The sequence below is a fragment of the Tricharina praecox genome, assembly GCF_024521635.1.
Source record: "Tricharina praecox strain CBS 144465 chromosome Unknown BZA05scaffold_28, whole genome shotgun sequence".
In the NCBI taxonomy this organism is placed as follows: Eukaryota; Fungi; Ascomycota; class Pezizomycetes; order Pezizales; family Pyronemataceae; genus Tricharina; species Tricharina praecox.
In genome coordinates, this window is record NW_026250430.1 from 482,951 (window position 1) to 500,654 (window position 17,704).

The 17,704-nt window shown below is 54.0% G+C and overlaps 4 protein-coding genes across 4 annotated transcripts; 1 reads left to right on the plus strand and 3 right to left on the minus strand.

Annotated features, from left to right (window-relative positions):
• Nucleotides 1-453: 453 nt before the first annotated feature.
• On the minus strand, nucleotides 454-2,282 carry BZA05DRAFT_421610 (putative UTP--glucose-1-phosphate uridylyltransferase; the record flags this gene model as incomplete). The annotated part of the gene is made up of 5 exons (XM_051485731.1): nucleotides 454-469; nucleotides 531-1,805; nucleotides 1,871-1,947; nucleotides 2,020-2,115; nucleotides 2,223-2,282. The coding sequence occupies 5 exons, from the start codon at nucleotides 2,280-2,282 to the stop codon at nucleotides 454-456; spliced, it is 1,524 nt and encodes a 507-aa protein (XP_051336266.1).
• A 3,520-nt stretch (nucleotides 2,283-5,802) lies between these two features.
• On the minus strand, nucleotides 5,803-6,188 carry BZA05DRAFT_448145 (uncharacterized protein; the record flags this gene model as incomplete). Its single annotated transcript, XM_051487225.1, has 2 exons — nucleotides 5,803-5,941; nucleotides 6,088-6,188. 2 exons carry the CDS (start codon nucleotides 6,186-6,188, stop codon nucleotides 5,803-5,805), a joined length of 240 nt encoding a protein of 79 aa, XP_051336267.1.
• A 2,235-nt stretch (nucleotides 6,189-8,423) lies between these two features.
• Nucleotides 8,424-11,112, minus strand: BZA05DRAFT_409074 (uncharacterized protein). The gene is made up of 7 exons (XM_051484763.1): nucleotides 10,905-11,112; nucleotides 10,760-10,812; nucleotides 10,571-10,695; nucleotides 10,445-10,513; nucleotides 9,670-10,387; nucleotides 8,896-9,620; nucleotides 8,424-8,839 (listed from the first exon to the last, which is right to left on the minus strand). Exons 1-7 carry the CDS (start codon nucleotides 10,914-10,916, stop codon nucleotides 8,820-8,822), a joined length of 1,722 nt encoding a protein of 573 aa, XP_051336268.1. The 5' UTR covers nucleotides 10,917-11,112; the 3' UTR covers nucleotides 8,424-8,819.
• Nucleotides 11,113-12,326: 1,214 nt separating this feature from the next.
• On the plus strand, nucleotides 12,327-14,412 carry BZA05DRAFT_155472 (oxysterol-binding protein). The gene is made up of 7 exons (XM_051479032.1): nucleotides 12,327-12,552; nucleotides 12,621-12,689; nucleotides 12,758-12,863; nucleotides 12,940-13,050; nucleotides 13,104-13,650; nucleotides 13,700-14,001; nucleotides 14,054-14,412. The coding sequence occupies exons 1-7, from the start codon at nucleotides 12,477-12,479 to the stop codon at nucleotides 14,385-14,387; spliced, it is 1,545 nt and encodes a 514-aa protein (XP_051336269.1). The 5' UTR covers nucleotides 12,327-12,476; the 3' UTR covers nucleotides 14,388-14,412.
• The last annotated feature ends 3,292 nt before the right edge of the window (nucleotides 14,413-17,704 follow it).

Sequence of the window (17,704 nt, forward strand, 5' to 3'; positions counted from 1 at the left end):
GGGAAGACGCGACACCCCCGCACCCTCACCTTATCTAATCAAGATCGCCGTCATAACCCCGCAGTGACATCACCCCTCTTATCATCCATCCCCAAAACCCATATGGGCACAAACATTCTCAAGATCGAAGTATATACCTCACAGTTCATTCGCACACTAAAAACACACACGTTCGCCTGTCTAGGAGGGTGATATAAAAAACAAAAAATAAAGGAAAGGGTAAAGTTGATATCCCAATGCACGAAAACAACCAGAAGAAAAATCCCCCATACCCGCCAGTCAAAACATCCCCATGGTCCAACTACGACCGTCTCCGCCGGTCCAACATGCGCGCGCAGAAAAACCTCGTTCACACGGACTTTACTAGCAAAAGAAAAAATATATAGGTGAAGAGAAGAATAACGGCTCCGTTATTTATTTATTTTGACCGAACGGTAAATGCCCACCGACAATCTAATGCTCCAACAATCTGTAGCCAAGTTAGCGGAGTGCTTAATGAATAGTAGATGGAAACAGGGAAGGGAACAAACCTCAAAGATCCCTGGACCACCACGTTTTCGAGGATGGATCCAGGAGGGATATCGATTGTGCTGCCCTCGTTGGCGACGATGATAACGGTACCCTTGAGTGTGACACCGCGGCCGATGTTCACTGCTCCGGTCACCGTCAAGTGATCGAGTTCGATGATCCTGGGGATGCTCGACACCCGCTTCTGGAAGTCCGACACCTTCTTAAAGTGCGATCCCAGCTTGATCAACGGCGCCGGACCGAAGCGGCCCGAGTCCATCATCAGCTGACCGTGCTTCATCGAGTAGAGGTCAGACTTGACGAGCATCAGGTCCGAGCAGGTCTTGACGGGCAAGAACCGTCTGCGGGGAACGTTGACACCGTGTGCGTTCTTGAAGTGGCGGATGGCGGCACCGACGGCCGTCTCGAGCTGGATGACCGAGAGATCCGACTCGCCGGACTTGTCGGCGGGGATCGACTTGGAGTTGGGAATAATCTCGAGCTCCAACTCGTGGTTCTCGACGACACGCTTGATGGCGGACAGGTTGAGCCAGATGTTGTTGGTGTTGAAGTAACGGAACTTCTTGATCGACTTGAAGTCCTGGACGTGCTCCTTAGGTACCTGCGCGATTTCAAGCAGGCGGACGGTGCCCTCGTAGTCGATGATGGTACCACCCTTGACATCGGCCTTGGTCTTGTCGGTCAACTCCATGATGTACTCGGCCTTGCTCTCGATCATGTGATCCAGGATGCTCAGATCGACAACGGCACCCAAGTTGTCAACGTTGGACAGGAAGAGGTACTCGATACCGCGACCAAGCAGCTCGTCCAGGATACCCGAATTCTCGAGGGACTCGAACACGTCACCGTGACCGGGAGGGTACCAGTCGCCGATAGGAGACCCGCTGTCCTTGGGGACGGGCAGGAGGGAGTCCTTGGCGACGCGGGGGTAGCGGGACTGGTTGAAGGTGATGATATCAACGTTGTGGCCCTCGTACTTCTTGATGATGTTCTGGGTGTCATCATTGGTGTTGAACGAGTTCATCAGGACGAATGGCACGTTGACGCCGTAGATGCGGTTCAGGTACTCAATCTGACGCACGGACAGATCCAGGAAGGACATGCCCTCGCGCACCTCGATCACCGACTTGGGACCGACACAACCCATCGAGGTTCCGAGACCACCGTTGAGCTTGAGCACTGCAAGCTTGGAGAGGAGCTCGGTGTTCTCCCTTTTGGGGAGGGTGTCGTAAGCGACGACCTGCGATGGCTGAGGAGGCTGAATACGCTCCCAGTCACTAGAAAGACACATCGTCAGCACTCAAACTCTCGCATCGTTGACCTATCGAATGGAGCTACTCACAGGGTGGTACCCTTCGCCTTGTCCTGGAGATATCGTCGGAACAGGGCGAAAAAGTTGTCCATCTCGGTCTCGAACTTCTGTAGAACCACAAAGCAACCGAATCAGCATCAATCCATACGAACAGTCGGCACGCCATCATAGAGCCGTACCTTCTTGGCCGCCGGGTCCTCGACGGTGTCGGCGAGCTTGTTCAACGCATTGCGCATCTGACTCGCGGCAACGGATGTAGAGGTGTTGTCGAAAGCCTAGTATCGCCGCGAACCATCAAAGTTAGCCATGTCATCGTTGCCGAGATAGAACCAACCATCCCTCTCGGCTGCAACAGGTGAGTTTTGGGGAGGGGACTACTCACGAACGACGAATGGGACTTGGCGTGCCGCCGTCCAGTGCTGGGAACATCGAGTCCTCCCATCGTAACAGCTTCTTTACCGAGAGCAAGTTCTTTGATAGATGTCATAGAGTGAGGTTCTAAGAGGTACCGGGATACAAAGGTTAGAAATCGAGAAGGAAAACCAACTCGGGGGTTATCGCGGATGAGGGAAATGGTGGATGGATGGAGGGAAGAGCGAGGGAAGAGTTGATGGGGGGCCGAGGGGGGCAGGCAAGGTATAAGAAGCTCAGGATTTTGCGGAGGGGGAAGCGGGGGCCTTTTGAGGGGAAGGAAGTTCGTGATACTGGAATGGAGAATTGCTCACCGAAACAGGGAAAAGTTGTGCCAACGGGGGAGCACAACTGGGATGGGCCAGGTAGGTAGGGATACTATCTGGCTGATTGCTTTGCTTGCTCTGTGAGGGTGTGTTAGTTGTGCGTCTGTGTGTATAGTGGAGTGGTATATGCGGCGGGAGTTCAAAGAGGGGTTGTGGATATTGTTTGGTGATTGTTTTGCGCGCGGAGGGTGTGCGGGCACAGTGCAGCGCAGCCTTCCAATCTTCGGGACGAGGGCCCGGGAGAAGCAGGAGAAGCAGCAGTAACGGGAGAGGAAGTGAGCAGCTTACCAGTGAGCAGTGTTGATGAGGAGAAGGGGTGAGAGGAGATGCAGGTGTAGATTGAGTGAATTGAGTGAATTGATTGATTGAAGCTGATGGAGCTGATGGAGCTGATGGAGCTGATGGAGATGATGGAAAGAGGAGGAGGAGGAAGAGGAGGAAGCGGAGGAGAAATAGATGGGGGGGTAGGGGAGTAAGAAGAATGTCTGTCGTAGTGTAGGACGAGCTGTCAAGTTGTCAGGTCAACTTCGCCAGCACCCTTGTCCTTCGTTGGGCCTCAATCGCTCGTTGCTCGGCGGCTTGTGTCTCGCTCCCTTTGAGCCAACGATGCTCCCAACTGTCCAGCCAGCACGCGTTAGCGGACCAACTGCTGCTCGTCGGGCCATTCCGCGTTAGCCCCTCCTATTCCGTGTCATGACTTCCCCGCCACGTCTGCCCCTCCTCCTCGTCCTCGTCCTCCTCCTTTTGCTCCCAGGCTGTAGATTCTCTACTCTCCGCTTCTCTCCACTCCTCTACTTGGCTCTACTCTATTCTGCTTCACTCCGCTCTACATCTCCAGCACTTGCTGTGCTCATGACGAACGCAAAACCGGGAATCAGCGCGGACGGATTGACAGGCGCTTTTCCTCAAAGGTCAACTGCTGTCTGCGCTTAGACCACCATTTCAGGATCCCAACCCAAGCCGCACAGATCCACCCCTCCTTTTGCCCCACCAACAAACCGTTGTCGCCATATCCAATCACAACCCACAATCCCCGTGCACTCCCCCTGCCCCCGCCGTCTGCATGACGAAATCCGACCACCGCCCACCACCGACCACCGCCCACCACCCACCACCACCACTCACTCCTTCATTATTTCTTTTCTGCGCCCCGTTTGGTGGGGATCTGCGTGCTTTTTTTCTTTTTTTCTTTCTCGTTTCTTTGACGATCACTACACACCGTCGCTGTCTTCACCGCGCTGTTCACCGCAATTCTCGCGAGTCGAAAAGAGCTGCAGAAAAGAACTCACTTCATCGCCACTCGGGAGACGCTATCGAATCCAATTCCGCGTGCACTGCACGTTTAGATTGCCGGTATCTACTAGCACAGCTAGCACTTAGCAAAACTCACCTACGTAAGTCCCAGCCTTTCCAAGCCGACAGAGCTCATTCGACGATTCGGCCCGTGCGACCACGGACGGGAAGGTGCATAGCTCTTCCACCCTACTCCACCACTTTGCTCTACTCTATTCTGCTCTACTCTACTCTACTTACATGCTCTAGCTGCCATATCGCAGTTCCATGCGTCGACAGCGACAACTCACCTCACTTACAGCCCAGAGTACTCTACTCTGCCCACTCTATGTGCCCATCATACATGGCGTGAGTCGGGCAACTACGTGCTTTCAGGAGGTACATACCGGAGGTACCTTCATAGCTCTTTAGGTACTCTACATATGCCTCAGATCACGATAACCCCGACGCGGCTTCGGCCCAGACGCGGAGCTCCTTCACAGTGGCAATGTGACAAGGACTGCCCAGCAAACCAAGCTTCCCGCTTCAAGGGACCCCCCCGCCGCCGCCCGGGCCCCACTACACCAGCTCGTCGCCCCCCGCGACCAGAATAGCGCTGATGATATGCAAATGCTCCGCGAATGATTACTAGAGTAGTAAGTAGAGTGCATTCCTTCTATGCAATTCCTCAATCTCGTACGAAGCGACGGTCAGTGCCCCTTCACGATCGATGCAGAGATTTCAACATCTCATCCCCTTTCCGACCCGACGTGGCGACCAACTGGAGTGAAGGAAAAACACAATTGAAAAAGTCGAAGGCTTTTCTTCGATGGAATGTTGATGGTAAGCTTGATGTAGGTCTCACAGCTTTCTTTCGCCTTCGGTTGCGATAACCCCGCAGCTCGCAGCCCACCTGCAGTAAACTTGCTGCACGGCTATCTCTGATCTTCTTCCAACCGCCGTCGCCTCCGCAAAACAAACACCGGAGATCCACAAAAACGAAAAGGAAACCTACCGAGAAAGAGAAAAAAGCACCTCATATCCGCATCTTTTCGTTTGTCTCCTCGCCACAATCGCGTACCAACGCAGAATGCTTTTCTCGTCTGTCGGCAAAGCGTGCGCGAGGATGGAAGCCTAGCTGCCGAGCGCCGGCGCCGCTATCTACACTCTATTCAGATGATGCGACACACCGGTACTCTACCATTTAGAGTATGGTACTCTGTTCCCCAGAAACACTTCCACTCGAGTACACATGGAATGCCAGCCGTGGATGATTGGAGGGAGCTATCCGACGTGTTCTTGCGTATAGTATTTGCTCTCTAGATGCTTTCCGTCATCTCCCGAGCTTGCTAACTGTTTGCCAGGCTCAGTGTTTCCAACTTGCTGCCGGCGGCGGGGAAGATGGGAGCGCATCCAAAACCCTTTGCTGCGTCGCGAGAACAGAAAAAGAAATCAAAAAAAAAGAAAAATCTTCCCGTTGCTTTCTAGAATAGTCCACCACACTCTAATTATTCTACAGGAGATTGTGTTGTGCTCTATTAGCGATGGCCGGTGGTGCTCTATTAGCGATGGCCGGTGGTGCTCTATTGGCGATGGTTATGACGGATAGGATAGGTATTTGCGGTGCGGCCGCAGCGTACCGGTCCTGCAGGAATGGAATTAATTGTTTTCGATTCCATTCCATCCCATCCGCCCAAGCCAATGGATGTCGATAGAGCGCGGGACCGGTCCACTCCATTCAAGCGCGGCGCGCATGCGCATCGTTGCTTCCAAAGTGTGCGTGCGTATATGTACACCGTCCCCCGTCTGTTTCTCCATCTCTTCCCTCCTCCTCTCTTGCCTTGCTCGTTTGTCTCCCCCCCTCCCCTCCCTCCTCCCCCGTCGACCTGTGTGTGCTCCAGCGCGTCCTCCACACTTCTCCCATCCCAAGGTCCATTACGGTACGGTACACTCCTACCGCCCCAGCGACACCCCAAAGATCTGCCAGACCACGACCCCCGCCACAATCACAGCCAGGACGAACCCGCCCAGTACCGCTATCAAAATCTTGTGCCGTCGGCGCTTCGTCTGTTGCCGGCGGAGCCATTCGTTACTATTTCTTCCCGTAATGTTCGTCAGCACCGGTTGGGCAGGTCGGAGACTCAGAGGAGAGGGTGGGTGGATGGGAGACAGGGTGAGATGGGAGGGTAAGATGGGAGGGTGAGATGGGGAGATGGGGGCAGGGTGAGGGGAACTGACGATTCTAATGTTTCCTTTGCGCCGCCGGTCGGCGATAGGTCCTCCATGCGCACGGCGAGCGAGAAGCGGTGCCAGAAGGTTGGGTCGCGGACTGTCGCCATCGTGAGTCGTGTAGGCCCTTAGGCTGGGGTGGGTGGATGGGTGGACCGTGGACCGTGAATGGGTTGATAAGTAAGGAACCGAGTGACCACCAGCGGCAGATGGTGGGCAGAAAGTGGCTGCGGTACCGTATGCTTCGGTTACTTTATCTTTATCGTGCTGAAACCCCCGTCGTCGAGAAGCTGCCGGGAAGCCGTCTAGAAGCTGCCGAGAAGCCGGCGAGAAATAGTTGCGCGCGTAAATGTGTAAACTTGTGAGATCAACTCCTCTCGATTCCGGAAACGAGTGATTGATGGTAGACAAAGGCGGCTATCTGTGCTGTCCTGCGCATGCGAGCCTATTGTTGCTGTCGTCGATCGAAAGCTTCGAGGAAAGAAAGGAGGAAACGAATGTATGCTCTACATGCAAAGAGCTCGGCCGCTGCTCGCGCGAGGAAAGCAGCGGATGTCGCAGTATTCATACTTTCTCAATCCTGTGTTTATAGGTTTAACTGATATGATACTGCGGTGGATATTGCAGGTCCAGCCTTCCAGGCACGGTACCTTTGATACATGCTCTACATGGCAAGACATGGCAAATACGACACACTGTGGGCGGCGGCGGCAAGGACCAACCACGTACGCCCACCGGGGTGGGTATTGATGCAATGGATGCCGGGCGGCTAGGTAGTCGCATCGACTCGTGAGTCTGCCCTATAGAGTACCGGTATATCCGTGCAAGCAACAAAACAAGCATTGGAGAAGAAGGAAATGTCCCGGGATTCAAGGGAGGGAGAGCGGTTACCGGTAATCCTCCGGGCGATCGCCCTGACCGGTATGTACCGGTACTCTACATAAATATATATGGCGATACACATGGGGATAGGTAAGGCTGGGATCTGAGTGGATGTGAGTGGACGCGCTCGGTGCGTGTTTCGTCTCATAGTGGTCGGGATTGTGGTCGGGATCGCGATCGCGGTCGGCGGGGGGTGAGAACGGGAAGGGTGGAGGACGGGGGTGAGGACGGCAACGGGGGACGGGGGTGATCGACGAGAGCAGCTGCGCAGCGGCGCAGATCGCAGTTGCTTAATGTCCTTAAAGTCCTTAGATGAGCGGGTGCGGAGGATAAAACGGACCAGGGTTGCTTCGGAGTGAGCGAGCGGCGAGCGTTGAATGTTCTTCGCACTCATCTGCGGTACCTGCCTCGCAGCGATGCAACATGGAGCATGAAGCCCGTTGTGAGCACCATGTACCTGACATAGGTACCAGTATTTATCCCGAGAACGGAGAACCAACGGACATGGGCGCCGGTCCGTAGAATGGGTGACATCGCGTGATTGTGTTGAAGTTGTTCAGGTTTCCCTGGTGGCTACTGGACAGTCGACAAGTAGGCAAGTACATGCTATATACACAAGAGTTGGAAGTTGATATCCACCACAGCTCATGAGCGTCTTGAGTATGGAATATACAATATGGAATATGGAATGTGGAATGTGGAGTGGATGAGTGCTTCCAGTTGCGAACTACCCGGCATTCACCGCGCATGATTGATGCGATGCGGAGTAACGACATATTGTACATACATACTTCATACAGTCCGATGCTCCGCACCTGTTTTTATTGTGCCCTTACCCCTTCCTATTCACTACTACCGACTTGCTCTTCCCGTGGTCTCTTACTGTGTCCCATAGTCTCTTCATGTGTGTGGTCTCTACCGCGACCGAGCGCCTTTCTGGTTCCGTTCCAACTTTGATCACTCACCTACAATTACAGAACACTTCAGCCGCACTACCAGCGCAGCCAGGGAACTTCGCCAAAAGACTCGGGACTGTCGGATTCGTCGTTGAGTGATCCTACACTCAATCTACCAATATCCGTACCTATCCGCCCATTTCCGCCCATATCCGCGGCGGACGCGGTGGAGGGACTGTGGATATGTGCAGCTAGTGCCTCTGTAGGGGGTGGGTGGGTGGGTACGGGGAGGTAGGTACACATGGCGCCTGCGCGCCCGGTGGATCGTGGCTACTATATACCGCGAATTGTGAGTTGGAGGTTGTTATGTACATACGGGGTGGATAGGGGTGGCCCTGCGTAGTACTCTACTTGCGCTGCGATGTGGCGTGCTGGATATAAAATTGTTGTTGGGTGGCCCAGTAGGAGGCCGAGTAGACGTCACTCGCGTTCGGTCTTCGCCGGGTTTCGGCGAGAGGGGTTGAGTTCACACCGTTCCGCTAAAAGCACATGAAATTGAATGGACGTGGCGAGAGAGGGCTGGTAGCATTGTTACTGCTTGTATGCTATATCCCCGCTTGATACAGTGATCTCGATTCATCGAGTAGGCAGCGGAAGTACCACCCATTGACCGGGCGAGAGGAGTATATCCTACTTACATACAGCAGGTACCTTTTTTTTACCAACAATAATCACGATAACTTCAGCCAACGATACAAGCTTTGCACCATCCCTCGAATCACTGGAGCAGAAAAGAAAGACCATGCCGTGAGCGCGGCTTAAGTAAGACAGGGCAGCGACCAGACAGGATGCGTATTACATAGCAAGAAAAGGCAAGGAAAGAGGAAGAGAAAGAGAAAACGCGTAAACAAACCCCAACCAACGCCCATTCAACCGCACACATCCCTTCTTCAGGCAATTAGCTTACCCCATCCGGATGATACCTGTCATGATATTAGCTTGAGATTCGTACAGAGGGGGTGGCGGACACGGGACTTACCAGCAGCCATGAGCTTCCGGATCTTGGTGCCGATCATGGGATTCTTCATGTGCTCGTTCAGCGCCTGCGGGTTCTGCTTGGCCTGTTGAAGGATGCTCTGCATGATAGGGTCGGAGATGATCGAGACGAGCTCCGGGTCGCGCTGGATGCGGGCCATGGTCTGTTCTTCGGTCTCGCCGTCGCGCGAGGAGTACATGACGCCCATGCACTTCCTACTGGTCTCCTCGATCTCGCGGGTGTGCTTGTTCTCGGTGTCGGCGGCAGTCGCCTGGTCGCAGGCATCGAGACACTTAGAGTAGTCCTTCATGGCAAGGAACAGCTGGGCCTTGCGGATGTATGCGCGCATGAACTTGGGATCCTTCTTAATCGCCAGGTCGCAGTCCTTCACCGCCTCGGGGAGGGAGATGAGCTTCTGGAGGGCAGCGGCGCGGTTGGAGTAACCACGGGGGTCTTCGGGCGCACGCTTGATCATCTCGGTGTAGGCCTTGACGGCACCAGCGAAGTCGGCGGCCTTGAACAGACGGTTGCCCTCCTCGCGAGCCTCCTCGGCCTTCTCCGGGTCGATGTACGATTGCCGCTCAGTATCTATCTTTTGCTTCTCGACAGCGCGCAGCTTGGCGAGAACCTCCGGAGTGCGATGCTCGGTGAGCGAGTGCTGGTAGTATTCAATGGCCTTGGCCAGATCGCCCATCTTCTGGTATGCAGTTCCGATACGACCGAACGCCCTGTTCCTGTCAGTACTGCATCTTTAAAGTTCTCGGCGCGGGGACATACTTAGCAACGAGCTTGAAGTCCGCACGCATTTCACGACCCTCCTCGATGGCCTTCTTGCATGATTCGATACAGCCCTCCAGATCGCCAGCCTCGTACTTTGCCGCGGCGAGGTTGTTCAGGTATGTAATATCCTTGCACAGCTCCCACGCCTTTGTGTAATGCTCGATAGCAGCATCGAACTGACGCCTCTTGTAGTTCTCGGTGCCGAGCGCCTTCTCCTTGTCCGCCTGCTCCTTCGCCTCCTTTTTCGCCTTCGCATCGTCATCTTCCTGCTGTGCTTCCTGCTGTGCTTCGGTGTATGATGGTGCGTCACTCATGGGTGCATCGAATGTGCTGTTATTACCCCGTGCGATATCTGCCGCCGCCTGCGCCGCGTTCTCGGGCATCTCCATCTGAATACCGAGCAAGACAGCAATAACCTGCATCATCCTAGGATCCCTCAGCTCCTCCTGGATGGCGCTGGGATCTCTTCGAACACGGTTCAGCTTTGCCATGAACCCCGGGTCGGCGAGCAACGCGGAGGTCTTTGGGTTCCCCGCGAGCTTCACCATGAAGTCGGGATCGGAGAAGATCTGGCCCAGACCGAGGTCGGGAGACGACACGCCGTCTTCTTCGGCTTCCCGACGGATCGCCTCGTTCACGGCGGCAAGACCGGATTTGGCTTGGGCGTTCGAGGGATCCACTTTCAGGGCCTGCTCGTAGGCGTCGAGAGCTCCGACTATAGTAGAAGGCGTTAGTCACGTAATGCTTGCACGAAGAGAAAGAGTGAGCATACTGAGATCGCCCTTTCCGTGCAGCGCAGCACCCTTCCGCGAGTAACCTTTACCCCAATCCGGCTTCAAGTCTGCAGGCAATCAAATCAGCAGCTGCCACGCACGGCGAGAGTATCCGAATCTCGTACCAGTAGTCTTAGTTGCATCGTTCAGGGCACCATCGAAGTCGCGAATCGACGCATAGCAAGCGGAGCGGTTCGAGTAGAGGACGTGATTACTTGGGTCGATCTCGATTGCTTGAGTGAATAGCGAGCTGTGGAACAACGGTCAGCACGAGCGAGCGGCGAGCGGCGACCATCAACGCGAACGGAACATACATGGCTTTGTCGAAATCCTTCGCAGCGAAAGCTGCGTTTCCCTCGGCTTTCAACTACACACGGATCGAAAATCGCGTCAGTCGTCGGGCTCTCGCGGGCGGCAAGCGATGGATATATGGGATGTAGTGAATGGGGGGAGAATTACCTGGTCAGCCATGGCGATGGAGTATCAAAGGCAACAGTAGAGGTAGAGGAAGGTTGAATGTAAATTTCTGTTGAGTGAGCACTGGTGAGTTATAGTTGAAGGTGTTTGAGAGTTTCTTGTTGATTGAGTTGTGTGGAAGGGCGAGAGGAGAGGTGGGAGAATTAACGGGCGAAGCTAGGCGCGGGGTTGCAGCAAAGAACACGAGCGAAGGAGACGGAAACTTCGAGAAGAGCGAACATTCCATTTGCATACCACCGCATGAAATGTCGCGATACAAAACATCCGCGACCATAACCGACAGTTATCGTGACCGTGACTATGATACTCTAGCTCATTCCGAATTGACTTTCTCATCTCTCCCTCTGAATGTCGCTTTTCACGTCATAAACACACTATGCGGGGCAAGCGGCTCTGCTGCATGTGATGATCAGAGCTGAATCCTCTTCTTATCGGGCAATGTGGCGGGCAGGTGGCTGGTGTTCCGTGCAGGGGCCAGTGCACCGATTGTGGCTCCATGTGGCGTCGGGTCTCGTTGTGGCTCTCTCACCGGGCCGCAGCCAACCCACGAGCCTCTCTCACACTGATAGCGGCAGTCCGAACCCCACGCCAGCAGTCAAGTAATCCATGACCAAGTTCTCGTTAACTATCTGCATACATTCGTTGAAATGCACAGCAGAAGGAAAAAATTAGGGTAACAGCAGCTGCAGCACAGCGCTAGAAATCCGTTGGAATTTACTAATGCCATTACAGCTGTCTTTGGGGTTCGTCGGACTCACTGTCTGCTGTGAGGAATCGGGACTGCGATGCAGAATGGCCATTATCGTGGGAATTTCGTGGACGTGACAAGATCGCCATCGTCATCATCTTCGTCATCCGTCCATTGCCCATCCACCACCACCCCCTTCATCCATCTTCGTCTGGCTGCTCTCCTTGTCCTTCTATTCCCGTAGCTCTGAGGGACTGACTCTGCGCACCGACTGCCTGCTTTCGTGTGCCTTGCTTGTTGCTGGCTTTCCGGATCCACCCAGTCATCCAGCCTCCTTCTGCTATCTTCTTCGCATCCCCTTTTCCTCTTCTCATCCTCGTTTTTCGACTCCCATACGACAAAAACCCAACTCACGCCGAACCTCTAATCTTCACGCCCGCTCCGCTCTCGGCGCCGGCTGCCTGTCTTGCCGAATTCAACTCTCGTAGAGTAGTGTCCCGCTTACGCCACCCCGCCTGTTTCGTCACACGCCAAGCCCCCAAAAGTGCCAGTAGTTGCGTCGCCATCCCCAACTGCTCGCAAAGCCACCACCACCAACAACCTTCATCACTACACCCAGCCCCGTCCCCTTTCTCGGTCAACGACAGGAGAGAAAGAAACGGTGAGATAAAACCCTATCCTTTGATTCCGTGATTGTCGGTCTTGGAAGGAAGGCTGTCAGCGCTAACGCGGGTGTCCGACAGCCAGGCACGACCAAAAGACCTATCTACTCCTGCTCCGTGCTCGTTCATCCGTTCAATAGTTTGACACCTCCCTTCCCCGGCACACCTTCATCACAAACACACAACCCCCGAAAGTCCGACACCATGTTCAGCGGCCTTGTTGGAGGATACCGTGACCCCGTGCAATCAACGCATGCGCGCCGGAGGTCATCCTTGAACAGTGCGTAACCCGACATTCCGAGATGCGCAAACAGCCCAGAACGTACTGACACGCCTCCCGCGGAACAGGCAACAAGTCAGGCGGCGATGCTGGCGAGTCCGAGGAAGAGATGATTGTTGATGACAGCGAGAAGAGCAGTTGGTAGCCTACAATCCGGGCATGCGCGTTGAACAGTTTTGCTTACGTGTGGGTTGGATGCGAACAGTGTTGATGGCAATCATCTCGCAGTTGCGGCCCGGTGCGGATCTGAGTAGAATCACCCTGCCGACATTCATTCTAGAACCCAGGAGTATGCTGGAACGGATCACGAAGTACGTGTTTATCCGTCCCCGGGATCCATTTAGTTCCGTGTCCGGGAAGGCGACGCTGACTGGGCCGTACTACCAGCTTCATGCAGCACCCGGAAACCCTGCTGCCGATGTCGACCATAGATGATCCCGAGCAACGCTTCGTTTCTGTCGTCAAGTTCTACCTGAGCGGATGGCACATTAAACCTGCGTATGTGTGTCCCATCCGATGTTCCGCTCTCCGGGTTCTGACATATCCGGTAGCGGCGTCAAGAAACCCCTAAACCCGATTCTCGGCGAGCGCTTCACCTGCCACTGGGACTTTGCGGCGGCCCCGGGAACCCAGGCCTTCTACATTGCCGAACAGACGTCGCACCACCCACCGAAATCGTCGTACTTTTACATGGCGCCCCACCACCACATCCGGATTGACGGCACGTTGAAGCCGCAGTCGCGCTTCTTGGGAAATTCTGCCGCGTCAATGATGAACACCTCTGTCGTGATCATGCGGTTGCTGAACCGCGGCACGTCGGCAGGGAAACAGGGTGGAGGAGAGAAGTACATCCTGACGCAGCCAAACATGTATGTGCGCGGTATCCTGTTCGGTAAAATGAAGTACGAGCTTGGGGACCACGCATATGTTCGGTGCTCAGAGTTGGATCTGGTCGCGGATATCGAGTTCAAGGTGAAGGGGTTCTTCACCGGCGCGTACAATGCTATTGGCGGTTTCATCAAGCGGGAGAGCACCGGCGAGAACCTGTACGAGATCACCGGTAGCTGGAACGCGGACATGTACATCAAAAACCTGATGGTGAGTTTACTTGGCCGATGAATACGGCAGCGATGCTAACGATTGAAAGACGGGGAAACGGGAGCCGTTGTTCGACGCTACGCAGACCGCCGCGACACCGCCGACCGTACGACCGATCGAGAAGCAGGATGAACGCGAGTCTCAGCGGCTGTGGTATGAAGTCGTTTCCGCTCTCAAAAGGAGGGACCAAGATGTTGCCACCGCCGAGAAGTGCAAAATCGAGGACCGGCAGAGGGAAGAGGCCCGACTCCGTGAGGCGGATGGCGTCGAATGGCAGCCCCGGTACTTCCGACCCGTCGAGCCTGGCACCGGTGACGAAGATGCGTTGGACTTCATCTTAGCGACACATATGTAAGTTCCCTCTCCCGTGACCCTCACCACTCATTCAACTAACTCCACATAGCAACGAGGAAGCCTCACCCGAGGAACAAATCAAGCAAATCTTACAAATCGCTCCGATAGTAGATGGTGAACCGCGGCCCAGCAAGTACGACATTCCCCCACACCACCCCCACAATGACGCGCCTCACCAGGCACTACCAATAGGTAACACCGCTACGGATACACCGGGATCGGAGTCGGGACTAATCGACTTTTCGCCGCAAGTAGTAGGACAAGCACCTGCGTCACTCGGAGGTCCCCAGCTGGTACCGACGGATAAAGGAATCGCGCCCGCTGGCCAACCCAAACCTAGGAGTGTCAACAGCGACGATGAGTTTGTTGACGCGCAGAGTTGATTGGTTTCTTACCCTTTTTTTTTTCCTAGACTTTTTTCTTGTTTTCGTTTCAACAATGGGCATAACATCGCGATTTGGGTTTCGTTTTCCTTTCTTTCTTTTCTCGTTTCTTCATCACATCGGAGTTTGCGAGCTGGTTGTGTGGGGGAGTACGAAGTAGACTCTTTTTTCTTTTTACCTTCTGTCGTTTTGTTTTTTCATTTTGGGGAGGGGGGTGGGTGTAGAACGGGGAGGGAGAATTTAGACGGACGGGACACACACTCGGGCTTCCCCGTTTGGATATGGTCATAGGTGTTAACATATAAAAGCTCAACCTTTTATCGCAATCGGTAGTTTCTCGTGAGGGAATTGCAGCGGCGGTCCGAGGAAGGAGATGGATGATGCGAATGCGAAGTAGTAGTGATAGTGCGTGATAATGAGAAAGCGATTGATGTGAATGTGTTGAATATAGATGGAACGACAGATATAATTGATTCGATACAGAAAAAAGTATCGTCAGCGGCGAGGCATCTCTTTATATGCACGAGTGATGTGCCGCCTAAAGTTCGCCGCCGCCCAAAGTTCGCCGCAGCCGCGTAGCCAAATGCTCGTCGAGACTCAGCCTCGACCCTTCACCGTTAACCTTATTCGTGCCGACGTCTCCGGGCGACTAATGTTTGACAGAATGGAGGGAGATCAGGTTGTTTCCGATTTGATATCTGAAGAGGAGATTCGAGGGTATTGCTCGATGAGGTGGGAAGGGGTCTAGAAAGCCACACATTGATCTCAAATCATTGCCTTGGATCCGCTGGCTTGCCGGCCCTGGAAGAAAACAAGAGAGCCGACAAAAGGTATGAAAGAAGAGCAGGACCGGAGGTCGACTGAAGCGTTTGCTGGGAGATTGCTGCATCTGTATCTCACGTTAAGTTCACACAGTAGCACTGGGTGACTCACACGAAGTCACTCGCTTCAAACTAGGAAAACTCATAACTCCAAGTTTTTATGCTTCCTAGGGATGGGCACGGAAAGTGGGGCGCCGCACCGGACTGGCCGGTACTGGAGTTCTCCACCTCGAGTGTTCAGGGCGACCAGGAAAGGGAGTTCGTTGGTTCGCCATAGTCTAGATAGGCTGCATGCGAAATAAAACAGGAAGATCTTCTTCTCTCTCTATGCTTCCTAGGCACGCCATGACCGTCATTACTACAAGAGAAGCATCCGCCGTATGGGTGGAGCTGCTGGTGGAATAATCACATTGAGGCGGTTCAGACCTCGGATGACCTATCATGAAAGTACTGCACGGCGTGGAACGGGAAGTAAAGTACAGTTAATTCGCCTCAGTTGAAACATCTGCCGTTCCGCTCCTCTTATACTGAACAGAGTCTTCTTAGTTCGGCAACTGCCAGAGCATGAAGTCGCATACAATTAGCCGCGCTGAAACCTGATGACGGGCTGGAATCCGTCGAGTCTCAACGCTTCTAAGGATAGTTACCTAAGCGGCCTCCGCATGTATATGTAGTGATTCTCAAGTTGTAGCTTCGCCGCCGGAGAGGTAGCTGTGATCGCCACCAGCGATACGTATATGTGTTATGTAGGCATGGATTGGTATTGAGCTCACAGCCACTCGGCGAAGATAGAAATGTCATCCCTACATACACCCGACTGGAAAGAAATGAAGATGCGGGCTCGATTAGAAAAAAGAAAGCAAATAGGTACGAACCAACGAATGAATGAAGCGCAGCAGATCCAACAGAACAACCCGCAAGCAAGCTAATCAGAAAAAATAAACCACCCCAAAAAGAAGAAAAAACTCAGACCTCCCGTCTTCCGCCTGGTCAATAGTCACCCCCATCGCGCCTAACTAGCCCCAGCGCGCCCTCATCTCCGCCTCATTGGCAGCCGCCATATGCGCGGCGAACTGCTTGTCGGGGCAGCGTTTTCCGCACCGCGTGTTCTCGCACGTCTGCGTACTCATGCTGTTCTTGTTACCACAGGGTGCGCACTTCCACTTGTACGCTGCTGACTTGGAGGATGAGCCTCCCATTGTGATCGTGTTTTGTGTGTGGGAAAAGTGTGGGAAGAAGTTTGGTCGAGGTTGTGGTGTTGATACTCCTCTGTTTGTTTGTCTCGGAGGTCCAGATAGCTTGCTTGTTCAGGAAATTGTGTGTTTTCCGTGTGGTGTTGAGGTATGTGTTTGTGATTGGTGAGTATGATGAAAGAAAATGTCGGGCGCACCGTTAATGAGGTTTATATCCGTTGGAGGCGGCGAGACCAATTGAAGCTCACATACGCTTCAAATGCCATGCACATCACCGAGCTTTGAACGCGTAGCTACAACATAGCCGTTGAATTCTGCATGCTGCTCAGTGCGCTTCGAGTGGGCATTCACGCTGGAATCTTCTGTGAATGGATAGGGCGTTTTGCTGTAACAGTGCAGAGGTCCCAAGGGGTTCTGTGAGTGATCATTCGTCTGTACCGGACGACCGACATACCTGGTATCTACTCGACTACCGATTTCTTACCGTCGCTTCTCCATTACCGCCGCCTCCATCCATTTCCTCACCGCCCCGCCAGCAGTCCGCAGCCGAGCGATCGCTACTGCCGCCTCTCCGGTATCCGTTTGGCAGGTATGAAGGTCATCGAGCCCCGCTGGTTGCAGTGCTAATACTATAGCGAGGTCACAGCACTCAGTTTTGCGGATTTGTGGCTCGGCGAGCGGCAGGCTGCAGTTTCGTCCTGTGGAGGGAATGAGGGGGGTATATATGTCTGCAGACTTTCTCCTGTACTTCCTCTCGCCGCCGTAGCCTTACGCTACAAAACTCTAGGATCCAGCCCACCCAATGCCGGCGGGCTCGACTTGCAGCACAATGGCTTTCGCCCGGGTTATGAGATCAGCCCACCAGCCTTGGCCCAGCCCATGGGCGTTTCGAGCTATTGCCTGCACTGGGTTGGATATGTGCACGAGTACAGGGCCTGATGCTGCATCAGCTACAATTCAATCGCAGCAGCGGAAGAGGGGGGCCACAAGCGACTCTGGAGCCTAATAGCGTCCCAGTGCTATTCCCGTGGATGATCTCTGCTTTTTATATTTTTATATTGTTTTGTTTAATCCTTGATTGCATGTGGCCCAGCTAGGTTGATGATGGCAACATCCACACACGCACTCCGTTTCCACGCCACTGCCATCCAACCCAAATTCCATCGAGCGGCGTGAATAGGCTTCCCCTGCCATTTGTGGGCCCGAACTGTCTCGACGGTACATAGAGCGCACCAAGCAAATGACACCAGCACACGACAACTTCCGCTCGCTGCTCTGCCTCGGCCCCGTCTGAGGTGGAGGA

Excerpts from the sequence above, each read along its gene's own strand:
- BZA05DRAFT_155472 (XM_051479032.1), top strand. The coding sequence starts at position 12,477 with ATGTTCAGCGGCCTTGTTGGAGGATACCGTGACCCCGTGCAATCAACG. Across the intron at positions 12,553-12,620 it reads CCGGAGGTCATCCTTGAACA|GCAACAAGTCAGGCGGCGAT; the intron begins GTGCGTAACCCG and ends CCCGCGGAACAG. Across the intron at positions 14,002-14,053 it reads TTCATCTTAGCGACACATAT|CAACGAGGAAGCCTCACCCG; the intron begins GTAAGTTCCCTC and ends AACTCCACATAG.
- BZA05DRAFT_409074 (XM_051484763.1), bottom strand. Across the intron at positions 10,696-10,759 it reads AAGGATTTCGACAAAGCCAT|CTCGCTATTCACTCAAGCAA; the intron begins GTATGTTCCGTT and ends GTTGTTCCACAG. Across the intron at positions 9,621-9,669 it reads GACTTCAAGCTCGTTGCTAA|GGCGTTCGGTCGTATCGGAA; the intron begins GTATGTCCCCGC and ends TGACAGGAACAG.